This window comes from Micropterus salmoides, unplaced genomic scaffold (assembly GCF_014851395.1).
Source record: "Micropterus salmoides isolate LMB-PRFRI ecotype aquatic unplaced genomic scaffold, ASM1485139v1 Ms_hic_scaffold_17, whole genome shotgun sequence".
NCBI lineage: Eukaryota > Metazoa > Chordata > Actinopteri > Centrarchiformes > Centrarchidae > Micropterus > Micropterus salmoides.
The window spans coordinates 5,292,958-5,313,030 of NW_024040817.1; the positions used below are offsets into that span (position 1 = coordinate 5,292,958).

General features: G+C 44.3%; 1 protein-coding gene across 2 annotated transcripts; it reads left to right on the plus strand.

Annotated features, from left to right (window-relative positions):
- The first annotated feature begins 793 nt into the window (after window positions 1-793).
- rfx5 (regulatory factor X, 5) lies at window positions 794-19,518 on the plus strand. Of its 2 annotated transcripts, XM_038724338.1 has the most exons (11): window positions 794-856; window positions 3,054-3,190; window positions 5,005-5,038; window positions 5,139-5,221; window positions 5,314-5,436; window positions 5,517-5,633; window positions 6,812-6,890; window positions 7,169-7,367; window positions 9,047-9,129; window positions 9,204-9,329; window positions 9,440-19,518. In XM_038724338.1, the coding sequence occupies exons 2-11, from the start codon at window positions 3,087-3,089 to the stop codon at window positions 10,553-10,555; spliced, it is 2,064 nt and encodes a 687-aa protein (XP_038580266.1). In that variant the 5' UTR covers window positions 794-856; window positions 3,054-3,086; the 3' UTR covers window positions 10,556-19,518. The 2 variants fall into 2 exon arrangements, with proteins under 2 accessions (XP_038580266.1, XP_038580265.1); XM_038724337.1 differs by lacking the exon at window positions 794-856 and having other exon boundaries at window positions 893-3,190.
- The last annotated feature ends 555 nt before the right edge of the window (window positions 19,519-20,073 follow it).

Sequence of the window (20,073 nt, forward strand, 5' to 3'; positions counted from 1 at the left end):
CTAAATATAAAACCTTAAGAGAATAACATTTCCCAAGTATACCCCGAATTTAAATGTCTATCCAATATAGAAACTTCCCTATTTACTGGGAGAAATGCCGAATCATTGCAGCAAACTATAGCTCTACAATCAGAACAACCAGTGCAAACTCGTAAATATATTAAATAATTATATTTTCTAATTACTGTCATTGTTATTTTAGTAACTGTTCCTTTTATTAGTTGTTTAAAAATTCACATTTTATATTAATTTTGTAGTTCTTTGTTTATTTATATTTGTCTATTAACACACACACAATGTTTTATTTGGTTTAATTTGTAATGTTTTTTTTTAACACACTTATTTATTTATTTTTACTTTTTTTAACACAAACACGTTTCCTGTTTTACTTTTTTTTTTAATATATATTTTTACTTTATTTTTATATAAATGTTTTTCACACACACTTACTGTTTTATTTACTTATTTAATGAAATGTTTGAAATTAATTGTCGGCAATATTGTTGTTTTACACTCACGCCCATAAAACAGACAGACGTGTTTAGTATATTTATAAAATGTCCATCTGAAGTGCTGTCACTGTCTGAACCAGGCGGCTGTTGCTATGCAGATTGTGCGAGATAAATTCATCTGTATTGTAACTGGGCAGACCAGGAAAACGCGTCCAATCAGAATACTCCCTGTCAGAAAAATAATTCTGCTCGACCAGTGGAATTTCACCCACTTTGGGTATCCGGGTAGATTTGTGACAGCCGGCCAATCAGAATCGACGTTGGCTTTGTAGTCAGGCAGACATAACAAAGTCATCCAATCACAAAAAAATCTGAAAGGGGATTTTTGCTGTATCTTGGCTCAGGTACTTTCTTTTTCTTTTTTAAAATAAATACTCAAACGAGACTCACCGAACCGATCATAAATTAATACCAGAATAAATCAACTATTATCGGGCATTATTCTGAAATAACAAACAGCGTGTAAAAACATGTTAAACGGGTGTTTCAGGTGCTTGCTAGCTATTGCTACCTGATCTCTACTAGCTAGGCTAGTTAGCTAGCTAGCCTCTTAACGGTTAGCAGCGTCTAGTTATCTAGCCACGTAAGAACGCGGCAAACGTCAACGTTAGACAAACTAATATCTCTTTCTTTCACGGGAAGCAGGTTCTCGAGTTTCTACGGGTGTCAAATGTTGTAATAAATCCAGCTAACGTGTTTAGGCGTCGCTGCCTGTGACAGCTAACGCAGAGGCTGCCTGGTGTTGTCCGCTAGCCTGTTAGCTCTACATGTTGCGCCGTGTGCGTGTGTGCGGTGATAGTAAACGGCAGCACATGACCACCGGCGCTGCTGTAAACACGGCGGGCAGACATGACACCGGGAGCGCGGCTGTCACATCTCGGCCGCAGCCGCAGCTACCGGCGGCCGGTGTGTAGGTCAGTGTGGCCGGCGGGCTGTGCTCCGCGGGAACGTGCCAGCCGCTCCGGTGCTTAGTAGTAGTAACGTTTACCGTGACAGCCGGCATGTGCCGTTACCGGGCGGCCTTTTATACCGGCTGTCAGCGCGACACCGGGCTGAAATCTTAACTTTTAAAACGTAGTAATGGCGTTAAAATGCAGCCGCTGCAGTGACCCGCCTGTCTGACAGTTACTGACCCCGAGCTGGTAGAAAACAAACTCATGTAGTTCAGCTAATGACTAATTCCTGCAATTATCTACATTTTAAATCCATTATTTCTTATACTTGAACTTGCTGAAAGGTTTTATATTATATTATTCCAACTATAAAACAAGTATTATAATGACCGCGATGTAATTTCGCTTCAGTAATGTTCAAAAAATGTTTAAATCATTTGAATCACAAACGAATCAGCTCTTGATTTTTCTATGAAGATATTTCTTTTGTTGAGGGTTAAGGACTGAAAAAATGCTTTATTTTAATTTAACTCGTGCATGTTTGTTGAATAGTTCTGAATGTTCTGCCTCAGATTTGTTTATTGATCCACCGTTTGGCATCAAGTGTTTGTTCTTAAAACCACATGAACTTTCACTCAGGAGCAAAAATCAACCTTTAAACTGAAAGAAATAATGATTTCTCATTTATTCATATATATATCCAGATATCCAATTATATCGTGACAACATTATCACCCAGCTCGAGTTCTAACCTGTCCGACAGCACAACATTATTTCCAAGTATTATTTTACTTATTTTATAAATGCTAGACAAGGACATAAACCTACAGATATATTGACTATTCAATATAAATATCGAATAAACAGATGCAAGAACTATGTGTAAAAGAAAAACAAAACAACATGGCAGATATTTACGTGTGCATGACTCCGGATTTGTGTTGTGCAGACATATTCAGAGAGAGAGGATTTGATATTAAGATAGACAAAATCCTATGTCAGAGGGAATAAAATGCTTTTTAAAGATGTTCCTCTGCGCCTGTGGGACATTTTAACGCCGACCTGATGGTACTGAAGGAGGTGATGGTGGTCCTGCTTAATCAGAGCGGCTTTCCCCCATTTAAATTATCTCTAAAACACAATAATCACGTAAACTGTGCACTTCCAGTACATAAACACATCTGTAGTGTGAATATAACCCTTGTTCTTATTTTTCTATTCCTTCTATATTGTATTTTTTCAACTAAAGTATATTTGTGTGGGATCAATCAAGTTTAACTTATCTTATGGCTGTAAATCCGTTTTTTTTAAAGGACATAAAGGTTTGGGATCTTTGGGATCTTAACTAGAATATTAAATAAAGTTCTGCAGGTTTGAGCAACACATCTTGAGTTTGTACTCGGGCTGCAATTAATAATTGTTTTTAATTTATCATCAGCATCAAATGTAAGAAAATAGTGAGTAGGCTCCGGCAGGTTGTCGGCACTCGCGCAGTCCGAAACACGAAGAGATTCTGTTCACGCTGATAACATTTGAGCATCTGAGAAACAGGAATTTTCCTCAGTTGCCACTGAGACGACTCGTCGTTGCATGAAGTGTAGAAACAAGTATTGTGACCAAGTGTTTTTTTTGCCTGTGTCCTCGTCAGATGGTGCTACTCAGCACCGGTTAGTTGGTCCAGATGTCGGAGGACCAGCGGCACCGGCGGGGGGAGGCCGGTCTGGAGGCGGGGGAGGGCGACACAGAGCCCAGCATGCTGCTGCAGAAACTCAAGAGCAACATCTCGTAAGTCGTCTCGGCCGCGATGGCCTAACATCTGGTTCTATTAATGACATCCATCCTTTGAAAAGACTTCTTCAACTTAAACTAAGGCTACAACCACACAAACGTTATGGCGTTTTGGCTGCGTATCAGTCCGGATATCTCTCGGTATTAAAACGAGCGGACGTTCGCGTGCACATGCCAGAGTAAACAGGAAGCAGATCGTCTACTCTGAAGTTGCAGAAGCACCTGGTTCATATAAATAATATGTAAATTGTTAAGCTATGAGAAGAGGAAAGGTCTTCCAGCCGCGAGTGGAAAGTGGAGGATTCTTTTGGCTGAAGTCTGTCAAGCTGTAGCAGTTATAACCCCGTCCTCTTGGCTCCAGCTGAACTAAACATCACCGCCTGGCTGAGAGGGAGTTTGGGTTTTAAGGTAGAGGTGAGAGACACCGCTGTAAAGGAAAGGGTGCGCTGGATTTATAACACAAGACAAAACCAGTGTTACTGTGAAACAGCATGTGGCACACAAATCGTTTTATCTTACGTAACTTACTTGTTTTTTAAGAGTTAAAAGTAGGGGATATCACGTTACTACATATTCTGCATACCAGTTCGACACCACGGTAAAAAAACAAAAACAAAACATGAAACCCACGTACTTCAACACGCACTCCTTCAATAAAAACGTCTGAACAACTAGCAGCTGTGAGAGGAACAGATGAGAGGTGGTTTGATGTCAGTATATTCAGAAATGAACCAGATGTTGAATCTACAGCTTTGCACTGTCAGGGTTTTTCTGAGTCACCTTAAGACCGAAATATATGCAATTTCTTGTCATTTCTGACCATTTGATAAACAAAATATATCCACAACCTGCAGGAGTAAAGGTATAAAAGTAAAGTATAATGTTAGTATGAGAATATATTTACAGGTTACACTTGATTTGGATAATCTGCCTACAGATAGTTTATCAGTTGAGAATCAGCTGTTTCACTAATAAAACCTTGATCTGATCTCAGCCTACAGGACTGTGGTGAAGGTTTGATTAGAGCTGATGTTTGTGCAGTCATTATAATTTCAGATAATAGTACAGCTCACCATTAGTAGCCTAATATTAATTCCAGTTGGACAAAACAGTCGTTTGATTTTTGCAGGTGGTTTTCAGTCATTCAGTTATTGTGCAAGACAAATGCTCTACCTGGTGCAAAGTATCCTACTAACTGGTCAATAATAATAAGAACCGTGCTTACAGAACCACAAGTTCAGCATCTCTAGTTAGCTGTAGCGCCGCAGCCTTTTTTTAATGTCCCGCCTCCTCCTGGTTGTGATTGGTTGGTTCGCGAAAAGTGACTTAATAATATTAAATTAATGACTTTATTTCCTTAACTTTTCTTTATAAGAAGTGTTTCGGGTGGCTTCTGTCTGTACTGGCAGCTGTCTGAGATGTTTATATTGAAAAGGTTATATATATAACTCCTCCTACACAGACAGACGTTCAATGTTCAGGTGGTCAAACTGTGAAACGTGAAAATCCAGGTCACTGCGCTGTTGAAGGAAACAGCCGTGAAACTAACTTCACCTGGTTTCCAAACTCTTTTCCGTTCGAAGAGTCGAGGCTGTACTGAGCGAAACCCGACGTGTTTTCAGGATTTTGGTATCGACCCGGTCCAGAAGTATCAGTCCTCGTGACATTTGGTGAAATTTGATCAACTGCACAGTCCTGGTGTGACTTTCTTAACTATAACAAATACATGAAAATCCGTCTGAAGCCGTTCTGGTTCTGTTCCCCGTCCTCCCCTGAGCAGCTTTGTGATTGGTGTGTTCTCTGTCTTACAGTAAGAGCGTTCAGACCAAAGTGGACCAGATCCTGGTAAGAACAGAACTCACCTAGATTTGTGATGTGGTGGTTTGGGGGGGGGGGGCTCACCTGAGGGCTCAGGTGTGATTTGTTCCGTTGTGCTTTTTAACAGCAAGATGTTCAGCGTTTCTCCGACAACGACAAGCTGTACCTGTACCTCCAGCTGCCCTCTGGACCCAGCTCCGGAGACAAGAGGTCAGAGCGGCCGTAACGCCTCGTTCACGTAGATTTACAGGAGGACCGGTGTGTGTTACCTGCTGACTGTGTGTGTGTGTGTGTGTGTGCAGCGGTGGTGACTCCAGTTCGTTCAACACAGCCGACCAGCTTCACACCTGTAACTGGATCCGCAGTCACCTGGAGGAGCATTCAGACACCTGCCTGCCCAAACAGGACGTCTACGAGACCTACAAGTCAGGAGACTACATTTCCCCGAGTGTTCTGTTGGGTCGTGTGATCTCTGTCTGACTTCCTGTGTGTCTCTGTCCTCCAGGAGATACTGTGAGAACCTGCAGCATCGCCCGCTGAGCGCCGCCAACTTTGGAAAGATCATCAGGGACATTTTCCCCAACATCAAGGCCCGACGGCTCGGCGGCAGAGGACAGTCCAAATATCCTTTCGCCTGCTGTAGAGACGGGAGGCAGTTCAGTGTGCTCATTACAACAAGACATTTCAAAACAATAAAACATTAATGCAGTGCAGTAAAATGTGAATTTAAGTAACGCGAGTGAACAACAACCCGCAAATATTGGCTTTTAAAGTGTTTTTACTACAGCGGAATGAACCCAAACTAGACACTTTGATTTATTCACGTGACGACAAGCAAACTACTTTTAAAACGCTTGTTTTCTGAATGGAGTTTGGATCCATCAGGGCTACGCTAAAGGCCAATTTATACTTCTGCGTTCAATCCATGTCATTAACTTGTAATGCCAGTCCTCCACAAAAATGTAACTACACGTTGCGTCGATGCAGACCGCAAGTCCTCCTTCTTCTGCCTCAACATGAGCCTGATCCTCGCCGTGACTTCCCTGAAACATATAAGTTCACTGAACAGTTACCGGGACATTAACCGAAGGGCGTTTGCATGACTAGATTTATCAGCTAGATTAATAATAATATTATAATATAATAATAAAGCCTTTAGTCACTTCACTATAAAGTAACCGCCGTTCAACATCGATCAGCTCCAACATGATCCGATCACTTTCAGCCGCCGCCGTTTTGTAGTAGCCTACACCAGCGAAGAAGAAAAGTCAACTGCATCACAGGAACGCTGCTCACGACGGCACGCAGCCTACGGCAGCGGAGGTCAGAAACTCGGTGCTGCAGACAGGCTGACATGTTTAATTTATTTAAAAAATGCTCCGGACCAGAGAAGAGTCCTCTCCCCTCCACACATGCACGTATCTTTACGCTTTACGTAAAAACGCTTCTTCGCCTTCACACTGTTTCGCTTCCACTCCTGTGTGAACACGGTCAGATAACAATCACATTTTATTTACTAAAACGAGGACGACGACAGCGATTAAATCTTCAGATCTTGTCCCGTGTGATGCAGAGAATAAACTCTTCACGGCTGCATTTGTATTTTCTTTTAAAAGCAGGCATTTCTGTCCGTATGATATCTTGGAATTAGAGCCTAGAAATAGTTTTTTTGTAGCGGCAGAAAGTCAAAAGAAGTGAGAGTCTCTGCAGCCCTGCAGTTCTTTGGGAGTTAAAACCTGGTGTTGACGGGCTTCATGAGTCTGTCAGGGTTGCTGGTTTGATTCCCTAACCGGCTGATACGTACTGCTACAGCGGCATCAGGAGGAAGACGGTCCTCAACATGCCTCTGCTGCCCAACCTGGACCTGAAGAACGACCCGGTACACAAACACACTCTCTCTGTAGATGTTGCAGGGGCCCGATCAGTTTTTATTCACCTTCTTTGTCCCGTCTCTGCAGAGTCTACTGGGCTCTGATCTTTACTGGAAATCATGCCCTGCAGTAAATACTGCATGTGGAATCAGAGTAAAAATGACGATTCTCAAAGTAGTTGGTGAATAATTTAATCTGCAGCTAATCGTTTGCAGCTCTGTACGACGGCACGGCCGCCTCGGCTGAGCGGAGCCCCGCTGACGTTTGCTCCTCTTTGTGTGTCCAGTCGGAGCTGACTGAGCTGGTCCAGACGTACAAACAGGAAGTGACAGAGGCGGCGTGCGAGCTGATCTGCGATTGGGCGCAGAAGATCCTGAAGCGTTCCTTCGACACGGTGGTGGAGATCGCTCGGTACCTGATCCAGGAGCACATCGTCAACCCTCGCTGCAGCCAGGCCGAGCTGGTCACCTCTGCAGCGCTCGCAGGTCTGTCAGTCTCATCACTGAATAAGTAAGAGCGGAGTCAGAGATTCTGATCCAGCACTCGTCTTTTTGTCACGTGCAGTGAAGATCTCCTCGCTGGCTGTTTGTTCTGTGCTGAACCTGGTGTCTAATTTAACCTTCAGGACCCGTTGAGATAAAGACAGAACCACTCTCCCTCTCTCTAAAGAACACAGAACCTGCCTGAGCTTCCCAGAACAAAAAGCAGTTCATCATGCTCCTTCATCTCCTAAATGTTTTGGCTGTTGCACTTTTTATAGTTAAAGTAAATTTCTACAGATGCTGTTTGTTCTGATTTTGTAGTTTATTCCACAGGAAAGCTATAAGATGTTCGCAGTAACCAGGCTGCTGTGGTTTAAGTCTCTGAGACAGAAGGAGTGGAATTTGTTGCCCGTGTTTCCCAAAATAAACAGTCATGATACTTTATCATCTGTTAATTTTGATACCTAGTACATTATTTTTAGGACAAATTAAATAAATATACAGTATTCTGTATAATGCTGCGTGATAAATAAAAGGCTTTAAATGGACCCAGTGATCAGTGTTGGGCAGTAACGTTACTGTAATAATATTACTTTCCCCAGTAACAGTAATATTATTACAGTTACTAATGCAAGTAACGCTAAAGGAAGAAAAACCTGAACGAGGGAGAGGCGTTCTGTCCACAGCTGGAAGTAGCTGCTGCCATTATTGTGTCACAGTGTAAGACGCAGAGAACACGGTCGTCTGCTGTAAACTCTGTGCGAGCAGCAAAAAGCTTTCTGCATCTGATTTAATGAAGCGTCTGCAGAAGCGGCGACGTGAAACGTAGAGAAAGAAACTCACTGATGCTCGTCGGGAGAGAGCGGCGTTAACGTTTTCTAACTGCTCTTATAAACAGGCTACAGCTGTTTAAAAGTCGAGATTTACTGGCTTTATTTTTTCTTTTCAGACGGCGGCGTTAAGAAACATCAGGCTGCTGTTTTCAAATAGTTTTTTACTATTTCAAATTTTTAATTTTGCATTTAAAATCCTGCTTGATTGAGGAGCATATATTCGTGCTGCACCTCCTCGCTCGCTCCCTCTTTCTCTAATATAGTCACATAACTACTTACTTTCATCACCCAGTAATAAGTAGTGTAATAATATTACTTTCTTAAGGAGTAATAAGTAACTAGTAATATCTTACAAACCCTGATCGGAGCTCCTCTACTGAGACTGAGTGTGGCCTGAAAAGGATTTCCTGTCTGAGCTGCTGTGTAACATTTGCAGAACAGCTGTAGCAGCGTTTGTTTTGCGTCTCTGTTTTTCGCTAACTTACTTAAAGCGTGTAAAACGTTTCAGGTGGTTTGAACTAATATGCGGCGTTTAAATTTGAGTGGTTCCTTTTGACGTCCGTCGTTTGTCTTTGAATCCGGTTCCTCAGAACTTTGTTTCCGTCGGGGATTCATAAATGTGTCTGTTTAGCGTCGCTGGGTTTCTGTCATTCAGACACATTGTGGATCATAAAAAACACATTTCACGCCGCCGTCACACGATGTCCTGCCCGCCTCCTCGTTACAGAGTAACGCTCGCGTAGAAGAACAAACTTCCTGCTGATGCAAACTCAGCAGAATAGAGATCTTAGCTGACGAAGGCAGAAGTTTACGAGGTGATTGACAGCTGTGTCGTCTGTCTGTCTGCAGGAGGTCCAGCGAAACCTCACAAGGTCATCAAGAAAACTCCCGTCATCTCTAAACCCGAGGGCGACGGCGCCGCCGATCAGAAGGTGCTCGCCTGTTTCTGTATGATGACTGTCAGGTAATCTGTCGCTGCTGCTCACTTCTCCCTGTCTGTCTTCAGAAGGAACTCGGAGACTCTTCCTCCTCGTCTTCACTGAAGCCGCCGCCTGGAGAAAAACCAGCCGCGGCAGCCAAACCTTCCTCCCTGGATGCCGCTCCTCCTCCTCCCTCCTCTCTGCGTCCTGCGGTAGGTTGACACCCGGTTTCATTTTAATCTCCGTCACAGACGGTTGTGTTCCTGTTTTCTTGGAGCAGATAAACGGTCGATAAGTGACGTGAATAACTGATGTGACGCAGGTGGAAGCCTTCATGAAGCAGTTACCCAGAATCCTCCCTCGGAGCTCCATCCCCGATAAGACCCAGCTCTCGGTCCGCTCCTCTCCGCCCTCGCTGGCTCCCAAAGACGCCTCAGGCATTGGGGGTGCGTCAGGACCCGGGGGCCCGGCCGCAGCCGCCGCCGCCAGCGGTGGTGGGGTGAAGGTCATCGCCATGGCGACGCTGCCCCAGCAGCAGGGCGGGCCCGTCCCGCTGATGATCCTGCCGCAGAGCTGTCTGTCGTACGAGAGGGAGAAGGTGGCCCCGCCCCCGCCGCCTCCTCCCCAGCAGCAGCAGCACGCCCCTGCAGCCCCCACCTCTGTGGTCCAGAAAGCAAGAGGGAACGCCAGCAAGCGCCCCCTGGAGGTGCCGTCAGGCGGTGGATCTGCTTCCAACGCCCCTCCGGTGAAACGGAAACGTGGACGACCAAGAAAACCTCGGCCAGAGGACGCCCTGCCTCCTGCTCCTCCTCCTCCCCAGCCTCCCCCTCCTGCGCCTCCCTCCCACACGCCCATCATCACCTCCATGACCGGCAGCGTCATCCAGAAAGCCTCCTCCTCCTCCTCCTCTTCCTCGCAGCCAGTGCTGGAGCTGGTGATCCAGGACCAGCAGGGGCTGGTTCTGAGTCCCCTGCCGGCGGTGTCTGACCCGGCTCACCGGCTGGTGGAGCACCGCGGGGTGGTGGTGCAGTGTCAGCCGGGCGGGGCGGGTGAGCCGGACCACCAGCCCCGGCCCGTGCTGCTGTTCCAGAGTCAAGGAAACCACTGCTGGGAGCTGGCGGCGCCGGGACGGACCCCGATGGTGGAGGTCATTCAGAAAGCTCCGAGACCGAGCAATAACAACAGCAGCGCCGCTCCTCCGCCCGCAGCGCTCCTCCACGCTCCTCCTCCTCTGCCCACGCTGCACGAGGAGCAGGGGGAGGTGGAGATAACGTTGACGCCGGTGGAGATGCACGACGACGCGCCGCTGCCTTCCACCTCTTCTTCTTCTGCTGCTCCTGCATCCTCTCCCTCCATCTGCTCCATCACTGTGATGAAAAGTGAGGAAGAGGAGGCGGGAGAGAGCGGCAGCACCTCCTCACAGGGGGAGGGACACTAACTCCCGTCACTCTTCTTCCTCGTCTTTTTTTATCAGCCCCCCCTCCCTTCACTCAGCTTTTACCTCACCTGCAACAAACCTCTCCCTTATTGGTGGAAATCCCAGATTGGCGAGAGCAGAGAGCCAATCGAGGTGGATACATGAAGCCACGCCCCCTCGACTGTCCTTCCTCTCGTCTCATTGCACTTGTGAACAGACTGGACGCTTTTAGAAAAGACTGTCTGTCAGATGTGGCTGAAACCAGAAGAACGGACTCCTCAAGTGGCCTCGCATCAAACTGTCCTCTCTTCCCTGCTTGCTTCCTTCCTTGCCTCCTCGTATCCTTCATCTCCAGGCTCCTCATTTTCTGTGCTGAGGTTTGCTCGTCCGCTGCATCGCTTCCGCTGCTTCAGATCGATTTATAGAGAAATAAAACACAGATAAAGATAGAAAAAAGGAAGGAGGGTCGATGGAAGAATAATAGGAAGAGGGGAAGGAGACATGTGCTCAGTATTGAATCAGGCCCCAGACAGAGTTCAGCCTGAAGTATGTGGATACAGCAGGTACTACGGGTCAGAGCCTTGGAAAGGTTCTTTGTGCTAAATATGAAATATTTAACAGAGTTCAGCCTCGATTCACCTTCAGTTCATGGAAATCTAAGATGTTTCTGGATGTTTTCAAGCCGTGAAAAACTTCCCTAACTCACCGGGAAGGCGAAGCTAAAGGCGCTTAAAAGCTCAAACGTAAACAGTTTTGGTTTGAATGTGAATCGAAGTCCGGCTCTGCTCTCCTCTTTGAAGAGTTCCTCTGTTCTGAACGGCTTTTGGTTTGTTGTGTTTGTGTTCAGTGGATATTTCTGATCGTCCTGTGTGAGAGAGAGAAATATTGTGTAAAATGAGCCGTGCGAATCTAAATTATTTATTTATCCAGATTAGTCGAGGCTAACAAGGACATTTTATCATTAGACTCGTTTCATTAAATTTAAGGTATTTCAGGTCCAAGTCTGTGGGGGGCGGCGGCCACGTTTGTCAGTTCAGCGAAGCCATTTCGGATCTGGTTCCTGTTTACCCCCAATCTCTAATCGAAACCCTTTATCTGTCTTTGATTAGCAAAGAGACGAAACATTTAGGTGCCTGCTTTTCATTTCAAGCCGCCAAACAACCCCGGCAGCAGATCCTATCAGAACTTTAAACTCTGAGGCGACAAATTTAACGGAATGTAACGGCGCTGAAGAATCACGAGAGCAGAATTATGTTTGTGCAGACCGAACCGTTAAAACCCTTCCTGGATCAAGTAAGCTTGAGATGACAAATGGTGCGTTCCGGTTGTACTGGGAAGACGGAAAGTTCCAAGTCGGAAATTTCAACAGGAACGGGCCCTTAAATTGGATTTCCAACTGTACCCCCAACGTCGTGATTCAAGATGGCGGCTCTGAGTATCAACGGTTAGTTAAAGCTGCCAAAATAAAATCGTGATATAAAAACAAATTAATTTACAGGCCAGTCCTGCTCGAGTAGCTTATACATTACCTTGTCCACAAGAACAAAAACTTAAACACAGTCTAAATCAAAGTATTTGATTAAAGAATCAGAAACAGTATTTATGGTATTGGGTACTCTTTGCTTCGAACACGGGCCTGCCTACCACAGCGAGACCCGACCTGTTTTCATTTTTAGTTATTTTTTTGTTCGTCACCTTCCCTTTTCCCTCCAAGCTACTTTACCCCGAGTCCTCTCAGTGTTTCTCCTATACGCATTGAGCAGCGGCGGTGAGCAGCGTAACTCCTGGAAGGAATCAGGAGGCGCGTAGCGAGCGTTTGATTGTCCGAGTGGCAGAAAGTGACAGGTTTGTCTGTTGTTTTCTCACATGCTGGAAAACATCTCTCCTCCCCTGCAGACTGCGCAAAGAAGGGAAGCTTATACTGTAGCCTAGGCTGCGTCTATTGGCTGCTACGTAACTGAACACTAGCTCAATTTATAGAGAGTATAAATTCTGTTGGTTATTTATTATCTCCTCTATTTGTTCAGAGATATGGTGAAAATACATATTCTTCATTGGAAAACATAAGATTTTCTTGGGGGAGGATCCCCAAACCCCCCGACCACCACGAACTACACCAAAACATTCAGCTAAAGCTCACATTAAACTGGGAAAACACTGAAATTTTAAGCTGTTCTAAGGTGCAGACACCAGAGCAATGTTGCTGAGACATGTTGTGTTTGGGTTTTATATTCTAACAGAAATATTGCTTCACCTCCGCTGCTACAACTCCATCCTAGGGGAAACACTGCCTCGTGAGACTGACATTAGCACTTAAAGTGTCTCCAGCCTCCGCTCGCTGGGATACAAATGTCAGTAAATGAATAATTTGTGGCGTCTAATCGCAGCCAGAAAAACAGGTTTAAAGTTTCCATGTTGACAAAAATGGCGTCAGCTCAGGCAGAAAGAGCAAAGCACAAAGTTACCTGCCACGTAGCGAAAAAAAAAAAAATGTTATAATGCAGTAAAAAATAAAACATTTATTAATGAGGGATATTTGCAGAAAATTAGCTTCTGTAGCACTAAAGTTTAGTCTATGTGATTAGCCTGCTTAGCTGTTGTTGTATGTTGCCATGCGCCCTTTGCACTAACTCTTCGACCACCTCTTGATCACCACTGACACACTGTCGGATCAGCAATGTGACACGACCATGTTTGAAGACGTAACCTGAGACACTCTTTTGGCTTTCCCGTCAACTCGTTTGCTTTGGTACGAGCTCGGAGACGCTGGCTGTTTTTTTTTGTTTGCTGCTCATGCTAACTACCCACAGTTCTTCTTTTTCAGTTTATGGCAAACAGATGAGAAAAGCAGAATACATTACTGTCCCTGCAGGAAAGAGAAATCAAAGAGTGACTGAAGAAGTTTTTATTTTTGGAGGGTACATTTGTGTAAAATGGGAAAAGATAGGTACTCATTGAAAGACACAAAGATAGAAAAGAAAGATGCCAAAAATGACATTTAAAAGAATAATTTTAATGATTTTTTATAGCTGAATTTAATCTCTGTTGTCCAAGGAAGGTTAAAACCAAGAGTCAGTCCAAACTGAAGAAGCCTCTTGGAAAAGACGTCTTCAGGGAACCTTGATTTAACCCTCTTTGGATAAGTAGGACTTCAAGAAAAACCTTCAGTCTTAGAGGTGCAGGAAACTTTATTTAGAACATTTATACATTTTATATGTATAATTCACTTGGAAAAGTATTTAGAGTTGCAGAAAAGTCCAGATGCCAGTTTTGCATCCAACTAGAAGTTACTCTCCACATAAATATCTCTTTTCTTTGTCACTTGGAAAAAGCTCAGTGTTTGATTTATGGTTAACATCTTACCCTGACATACATGTTTCACCTGTAATAGTCAACAATCAACAGCAGTTGAAGACTGAAAACGTACAACAAAAACCTATTTAGTTACTAATTCACAAGTTTCCTGCACCTTTAACCACAAAAAACAGTTGATTGATTGTGTGAAAGGTTCGTCTTTTTGCTGATGATCTCATGCTGTAAAGGAAAAGTATAAAGGATTAAAGAAATACATTTAAATAATACTGATGAGCTTTCCCTTTAGGCTGAACCTCACAATCCACCCAGAACAACACAACAAGTTAAAGTTTTCCATCGTTTCACAAATAGGTCGCACACTAGGAAGAAAAAAAGCACTGAAAACACAGAATCATTAAATGCATAACCTTTTGTGTCAACCTGGAATATTTTGAAAAGAAACTCCAAAATAATAAAAAGGCACTTGTGTTCGGCAGCTGGGTTTTGGTCTGTTGGTCAGACAAAACGAAGACTTCCAAGTTGGTTTTCACAGTTTTCAGATATTTCATTGCCCAACGGATTTATCTGTTCGTAAAGAAAATAATCCACTAATTAATCAAAAAGGAGTTGCAGCCCTAATGGAAACTCTATAAGCAGACACCATCCATCTTCAACCGCTTATCCGGGGTCGGGTCCCGGGGGTAGCAGCTCCAGCAGGGGACCCCAAACCTCTCTTTCCCACATTACCCAGCTGTGACTGGGGGATCCTGAGGCTTTCCCAGGCCAGAGTGGAGATATAATCTCTCCTCCTAGTCCTGGTTATTCCCTAAAGACCATAACGCCATCACAAGTTGTATAAGAATAAACAAATCTTTGCTCAGCTCTACTAGTTAGTTTTAAAGAAGAAGCAGGACCATTAAACGTGCATGACATTCAGTTACAAACCTCGTTAGTCAACCACGAATAAGTTAATGAGTTTCTTCACGACTAAGCTGACGAAATTATTCGCTCTTCCTCCTCTTCTTCTTCCGTCATCATGGTAATGCCACATTGCTGACGTCTGTTCTTCGCCTCTTGCCAAACATGCCTCTCGCTCCACGTGAGGGCGTCTTCTTCATCGTTGGTGCTACAAAGTGCAGGGCTCGGCGCCGCCCTCGGCCCTCGCTGTTTTCCATCCTGTAATCACAGATTTAGTAAAAAAAAAAAAAAAAAAAAAAAAACCCACAAACTACAACTTTTTGTCGGCACGTCAAGGTGTGAATAATGTGTGTGTTCTGAGTGTGTGTCCTTGTTTCCCTCCGTTCTGTGACAACGAGAGCTTCAGGTCGGTTGAAGGGACGCCGAAACATGTTACGACTGTTAAGTACAATAACTGTTGCATGATGGGAAAGTGAGTTCAAGACTTTATCCTTTGCCATGAAGTGGCTGCAGCCGAGCTCGCACCAGTACCTGTAGTTTATAATTAAAAGGAGCACTAATGATGCCATTAAGTCTTTGTTTAAGTGCCAATATTTAAACTTTTCCACTGGTGACTAAAATGTCTCGGCCTCCCTTTAAGCGCCAAGCCTCAGCCCGCACAGAGCTGAAACAAATGAAAAGTTGCACTGTTTAGAATTTAAAACAAGAGAAAGTCCTGGTATGTTATGAATTTATTATCATATGCATTGAGAAAATACATTGACGAGTATTTATGAGTGATGTAACGTCCTGCTTTATGCTTGCACACGCTAGAGTCCGACTGAGCAGTTTATGGCAAAACTTTCATCATAACAATAATAATAATCCTCGTTTAAATTGCTCAGTAGTGAGTTCAACAATATGAATAAACACATTCTGTTCTATTGAACAGATTAATAGACTGAACTAGAAAGGCGGGTTAAAGCAACATTTCACTTGATGGCTAACGTCTACCGCTACAGGGAGCGCTCGTTCGTACGATCGCGTCTAAAGGCAAGAACCATAGGTGTGGACTCGACTTGGACTCGAATCATGACCGGTGACTTTAGATCGGACTTGACAAAATCCTAGAAGACTTTGACTCGTGACTCTCCTGGGAGCCCAAATGTTTAAAAAAATGTAGGTTATAAAGAAAGTGTGCCGGGAATCAGCAACAGATGTACTTCAGCTTCCAATCACGTCGCACGTGCAGGAGGTAGTGGTGTGTTAGTCTAATCTGCAGTCTGGCAAGTAACTTGTTTAGGACTTGAACTTGACTTGACACGACACTTGTTGGTGTTGACGTGGGACTCGACGAGAAACTTGGTTCGGTTGTGAGACTTGCCCTTGTTATTACTTCCGACATTGGAAAGATGGTTTTAGATGCTGTTGGATGATGCAAAAAGGACTTTGTTTGAACTTGAATCAGGACTTGTTGGTTTTGACTCGGTACTTGTCAGTCTTGACGTGGAACTCGACATGGAACTTGGCTCGGTTGTGAGACTTGCCGTTTTGATTAATTCTGACATTGGAAAGATGGTTTTAGGGGCTGTTGGATGATGCGACAAGGACTTTGAACTTTACTGAGCACTTGTTGGTCCTGAAGTGGAACTTGACTTGGAAACTTGTTGGTTTTGACTCTGCACTTGTCAGTCTTGACCGGGGACTCAACAAGGAACTTGACTCGGTTGTGGGACTTGCCTTTGTTATTACTTCCGACATTGGATATGTGGTTTTGGATGCTGTTGGATGATGCGACAAGGACTTTGTCTGAACAGGACTCGGCACCTGTTGGTCTCAATAAGCCAACCAAAACCTAATTTGAAGCTTACTGAGGCCTTGCTCCTGGCGATCAACTAAAGGAGAGCAACCAGACCGTCAGGTTGTCCAACAGGTTGTCCGAGTGGTCGTCAGCAGTCCCCACTTTGACTGAGTTTATAACTTCAAACGTCAAATTGGCCTTTTAAGGTTAAGAAGTTGCATTGCGTCAATAAAACAGAAAATAATCTTCCAGAAAGCAGCTGAGACGTGTCCCGCTCCTGATATCAAAGTGAAATGTTGCTTTTAGCATCTTGTCGGGAACCTATAGCCGATGTAAAGGTTTCAGAGTGACACCTGAGGTTCCCTTTGCAGGACCTGCTGGGCCAAACTGGGCTAAATATGAAACAAGTTTGGAAACGTTCTGGACATGAAAGCAATCTAAATGAGTTCAACTGAGGGTTCAATGTAAGTCAGTGAAGGAAGCCTCAGGTTGGACCACCAACTGGACCAATTGGAGACGCAATGTTTCCTGTGGACACATTCGGGAAGGGACTTCTGCATCCAGAAGGAGAAAAAGTTTATCAGCCATTCACACATGGTATGAAATCCCGGTTTTATGCCATTCATGGTTCTTTAACTGGGCAAACTGGATATGAACAGTTTCCTTTTATAACTGTAGATGTTTGTAAGGAGCCTGAAACAGGAACAGGACTGTGGACGATCCAAAAATAAGTCAGAGAAGTGGTTTGTGGCCGGCTGACTGGGCTAACTGGACATCTGAAGTTTCCTTCAGAACCACAGTCTGGGAGTTCAGCTTTAGAATAAGTTTGAGATTAGATCACAACAACAAGAAGCCCTTGTTCAGCTCAGTTTGGCACTTTATAATCTATGTGAATATGGAAGAAGCTTGGAAAATCTGCAGCACTCTGGAAGTCCAGATCCAGTAGGAGACCACGAGAGGGTTGAAGGCAAGTCACTGACGGGACTTTGGCCCATTGACTGGGCTGAAGAAAATGTGTGAACGTTTAGCAGCGTTGTGAAAGTCAAGATCTGTTTGGGAAATGGTCAAGAGCGAGTCAGGAATTGCAAGAAGACCCAGTTTGACTCTGATTAGCCCTTAAACTGGGATAACTGGACCCGGTGGTGTTTTGCTGAGAAAGATCGGATTAAGTTGTCTGGGAAAAGCCTCGACATTCAGCAGATTTGTGAACGGCAAGATTTAAAGAGGGTTCCAGAAATGGTTCAGAACAAGTCAGTGATGGCAAGAAAACCCCAGTTCGGCCCAGTTTGGCCCAGTTCGGCCCAGTTTGGCCCAGTTCGGCCCGGTTAGTTGCTGCATTAGGAACCTGGGTTTGAAGGTGGTCGTGGGAATTTTTCACTGTGGAGCCGTGTTGCTCAAAACAAACAAAAAACACCGTAAACGGGTCAGATAATCAAAGATTAAAGGATCGGGATTCGGGTAGCGGTGTGTTGACCTCCAAGGATCAGACTCAATGACACAACGTCCTCTGATGTCACTTCCTGTTGTGGATCCGTCTGTGTTTTTTTTAAGGCGCTACCTGCATCGCTTTTTAACTTTTTTTTACTAATTAATTTGCCGTACTGACGCCTGATGCAGTTCACTGAAGACGTTTTTTATTCTGATTCTCATTTGTGACGCCTCTTAGCTGCTTCTGTTCCATCTTCTGTTCTGATTGGTCTTGAGTCTCAGACGCCTCGACCTCATTTTGGGGTCGTCAGAGTCAAATTAATCAAGTCGTGCTCTGTGCAGTTTCACTGTAACGAGTGTCAGCTGACTGTCACGTGACCCTCAGCTGACGCCAACATGTGAGCGACTCAGAAGAGTTTAAGACGCGGAAGATTCAAAGAAAGAAAAATCTAACTTCATTTTCCTTTTATTTATTATCGCGAGACGTCAGTGAACAGAAAACTGCTTTTATTACATTTTAAACAAAAGAGAAACGTGTCATGAAGCGAAGCACTAAAGTTTAAATGAGTTGAAACGCAGATGAAGTCTGGTGAGCGGCTTGAAGGTGACGAGATGACGAGGCGTTTGTACGAGCGAGCTGGTCGGGGTCAAACACCGCAGTTATTGTGAAGGTGATGATGATGATGATGATGATGGTTAACTCCCAGTATATACTGAAAGTAGCCCTGTTTCCTGTCAGAGACCCACTCTTGAGTTTTTATAATTTCACCTCCTGAACTCCTAAATGTCCTTTTTTTCCAACTGATTTTGAGACGTTTCAGGTTCAAACCTGAAGAAAAAAGGGAATTCTTTCTGTTATTGTTGCCCTGAGTGAAGCCTTCCAGGCGCAGCTACCTCTCAGGCTCAGGAACTCTGGGTAATGGAGTCCTGAACAGCCCTGAGTGGGACTCTGACACCAAACAGCACGTTTAGAGCTCCATGCAGCCATTTTCTGTTTCACTCTGTGGAAATAAGATTTGTTTCACCATCGATGTTTTTACTAAATCTAATACGTTTGTTTATTTGTTGGTCGGTCTTTTGTTGTTGTTGTTGTTGTTTTGTTTGCTCTTTCCTGCGGTTGTACAGCTTGTTGATGTGCAGATTTTATTATTACTGCTATGAAGATCTTTTCAGTGTCTTTGCTTTGTGGAAGACGCTGCCGGCTTCCTGCATGGTTTCCTGTGATTGTCTGTTTTTGTATATTATTAACTTTTGTTTCCCTGTAACCTGCTGGCTTTGTGTTGTTGTTGTTTTTGCACTTTACTCTTTTTTATTAAATATGGAAGTTTTGGGGGTCGACGTCGGTCCAAGAACACGACCCTTCCCCGGCCACCCTTTGGTTTGAAAAACCCCTGTAATCCGTGAAATGCACCTTTACCACACTTTGTTTTCCTCCAGCCTGTTTTTGTTTTTGTTTGTTTGTTGTGAAGAGAAACAGAAAAGTGACGGAGGACAGGAGCCAGAACATTAATGTGAATCTATTTTCCTACGCTGACTGGAATAAAGGAAGTGACGATCACTGGCAGGAAGGCCTCAGTTTCCTTTGCTTCTTTCCTTTCCTTGTCCTCTTGCTTCCTTTCCTTGTCCTCTTTTGCTTCCCTTCCATGTCCTCTTTTGCTTCTTTCCTTTCCTTGTCCTCTTGCTTCCTTTCCTTGTCCTCTTGCTTCCCTTCCTTGTCATCTTTTGCTTCTTTCCTTTCCTTGTCCTCTTTTGCTTCTTTCCTTTCCTTGTCCTCTTGCTTCCTTTCCTTGTCCTCTTTTGCTTCCCTTCCATGTCCTCTTTTGCTTCTTTCCTTTCCTTGTCCTCTTGCTTCCTTTCCTTGTCCTCTTTTGCTTCCCTTCCATGTCCTCTTTTGTTTCCTTTCCTTGTCCTCTTGCTTCCTTTCCTTGTCCTCTTTTGCTTCCCTTCCTTGTCATCTTTTGCTTCTTTCCTTTCCATGTCCTCTTTTGCTTCCTTTCCTTGTCCTCTTTTGCTTCCCTTCCATGTCCTCTTTTGCTTCCTTTCCTTGTCCTCTTTTGCTTCATTTCCTTGTCCTCTTTTGCTTCCTTTCCTTGTCCTCTTGCTTCCTTTCCTTGTCATC

Excerpts from the sequence above, each read along its gene's own strand:
- rfx5 (XM_038724338.1), top strand. The coding sequence starts at position 3,087 with ATGTCGGAGGACCAGCGGCACCGGCGGGGGGAGGCCGGTCTGGAGGCG. Across the intron at positions 6,891-7,168 it reads TGGACCTGAAGAACGACCCG|TCGGAGCTGACTGAGCTGGT; the intron begins GTACACAAACAC and ends TTGTGTGTCCAG. Across the intron at positions 9,330-9,439 it reads CCTCCTCTCTGCGTCCTGCG|GTGGAAGCCTTCATGAAGCA; the intron begins GTAGGTTGACAC and ends GATGTGACGCAG.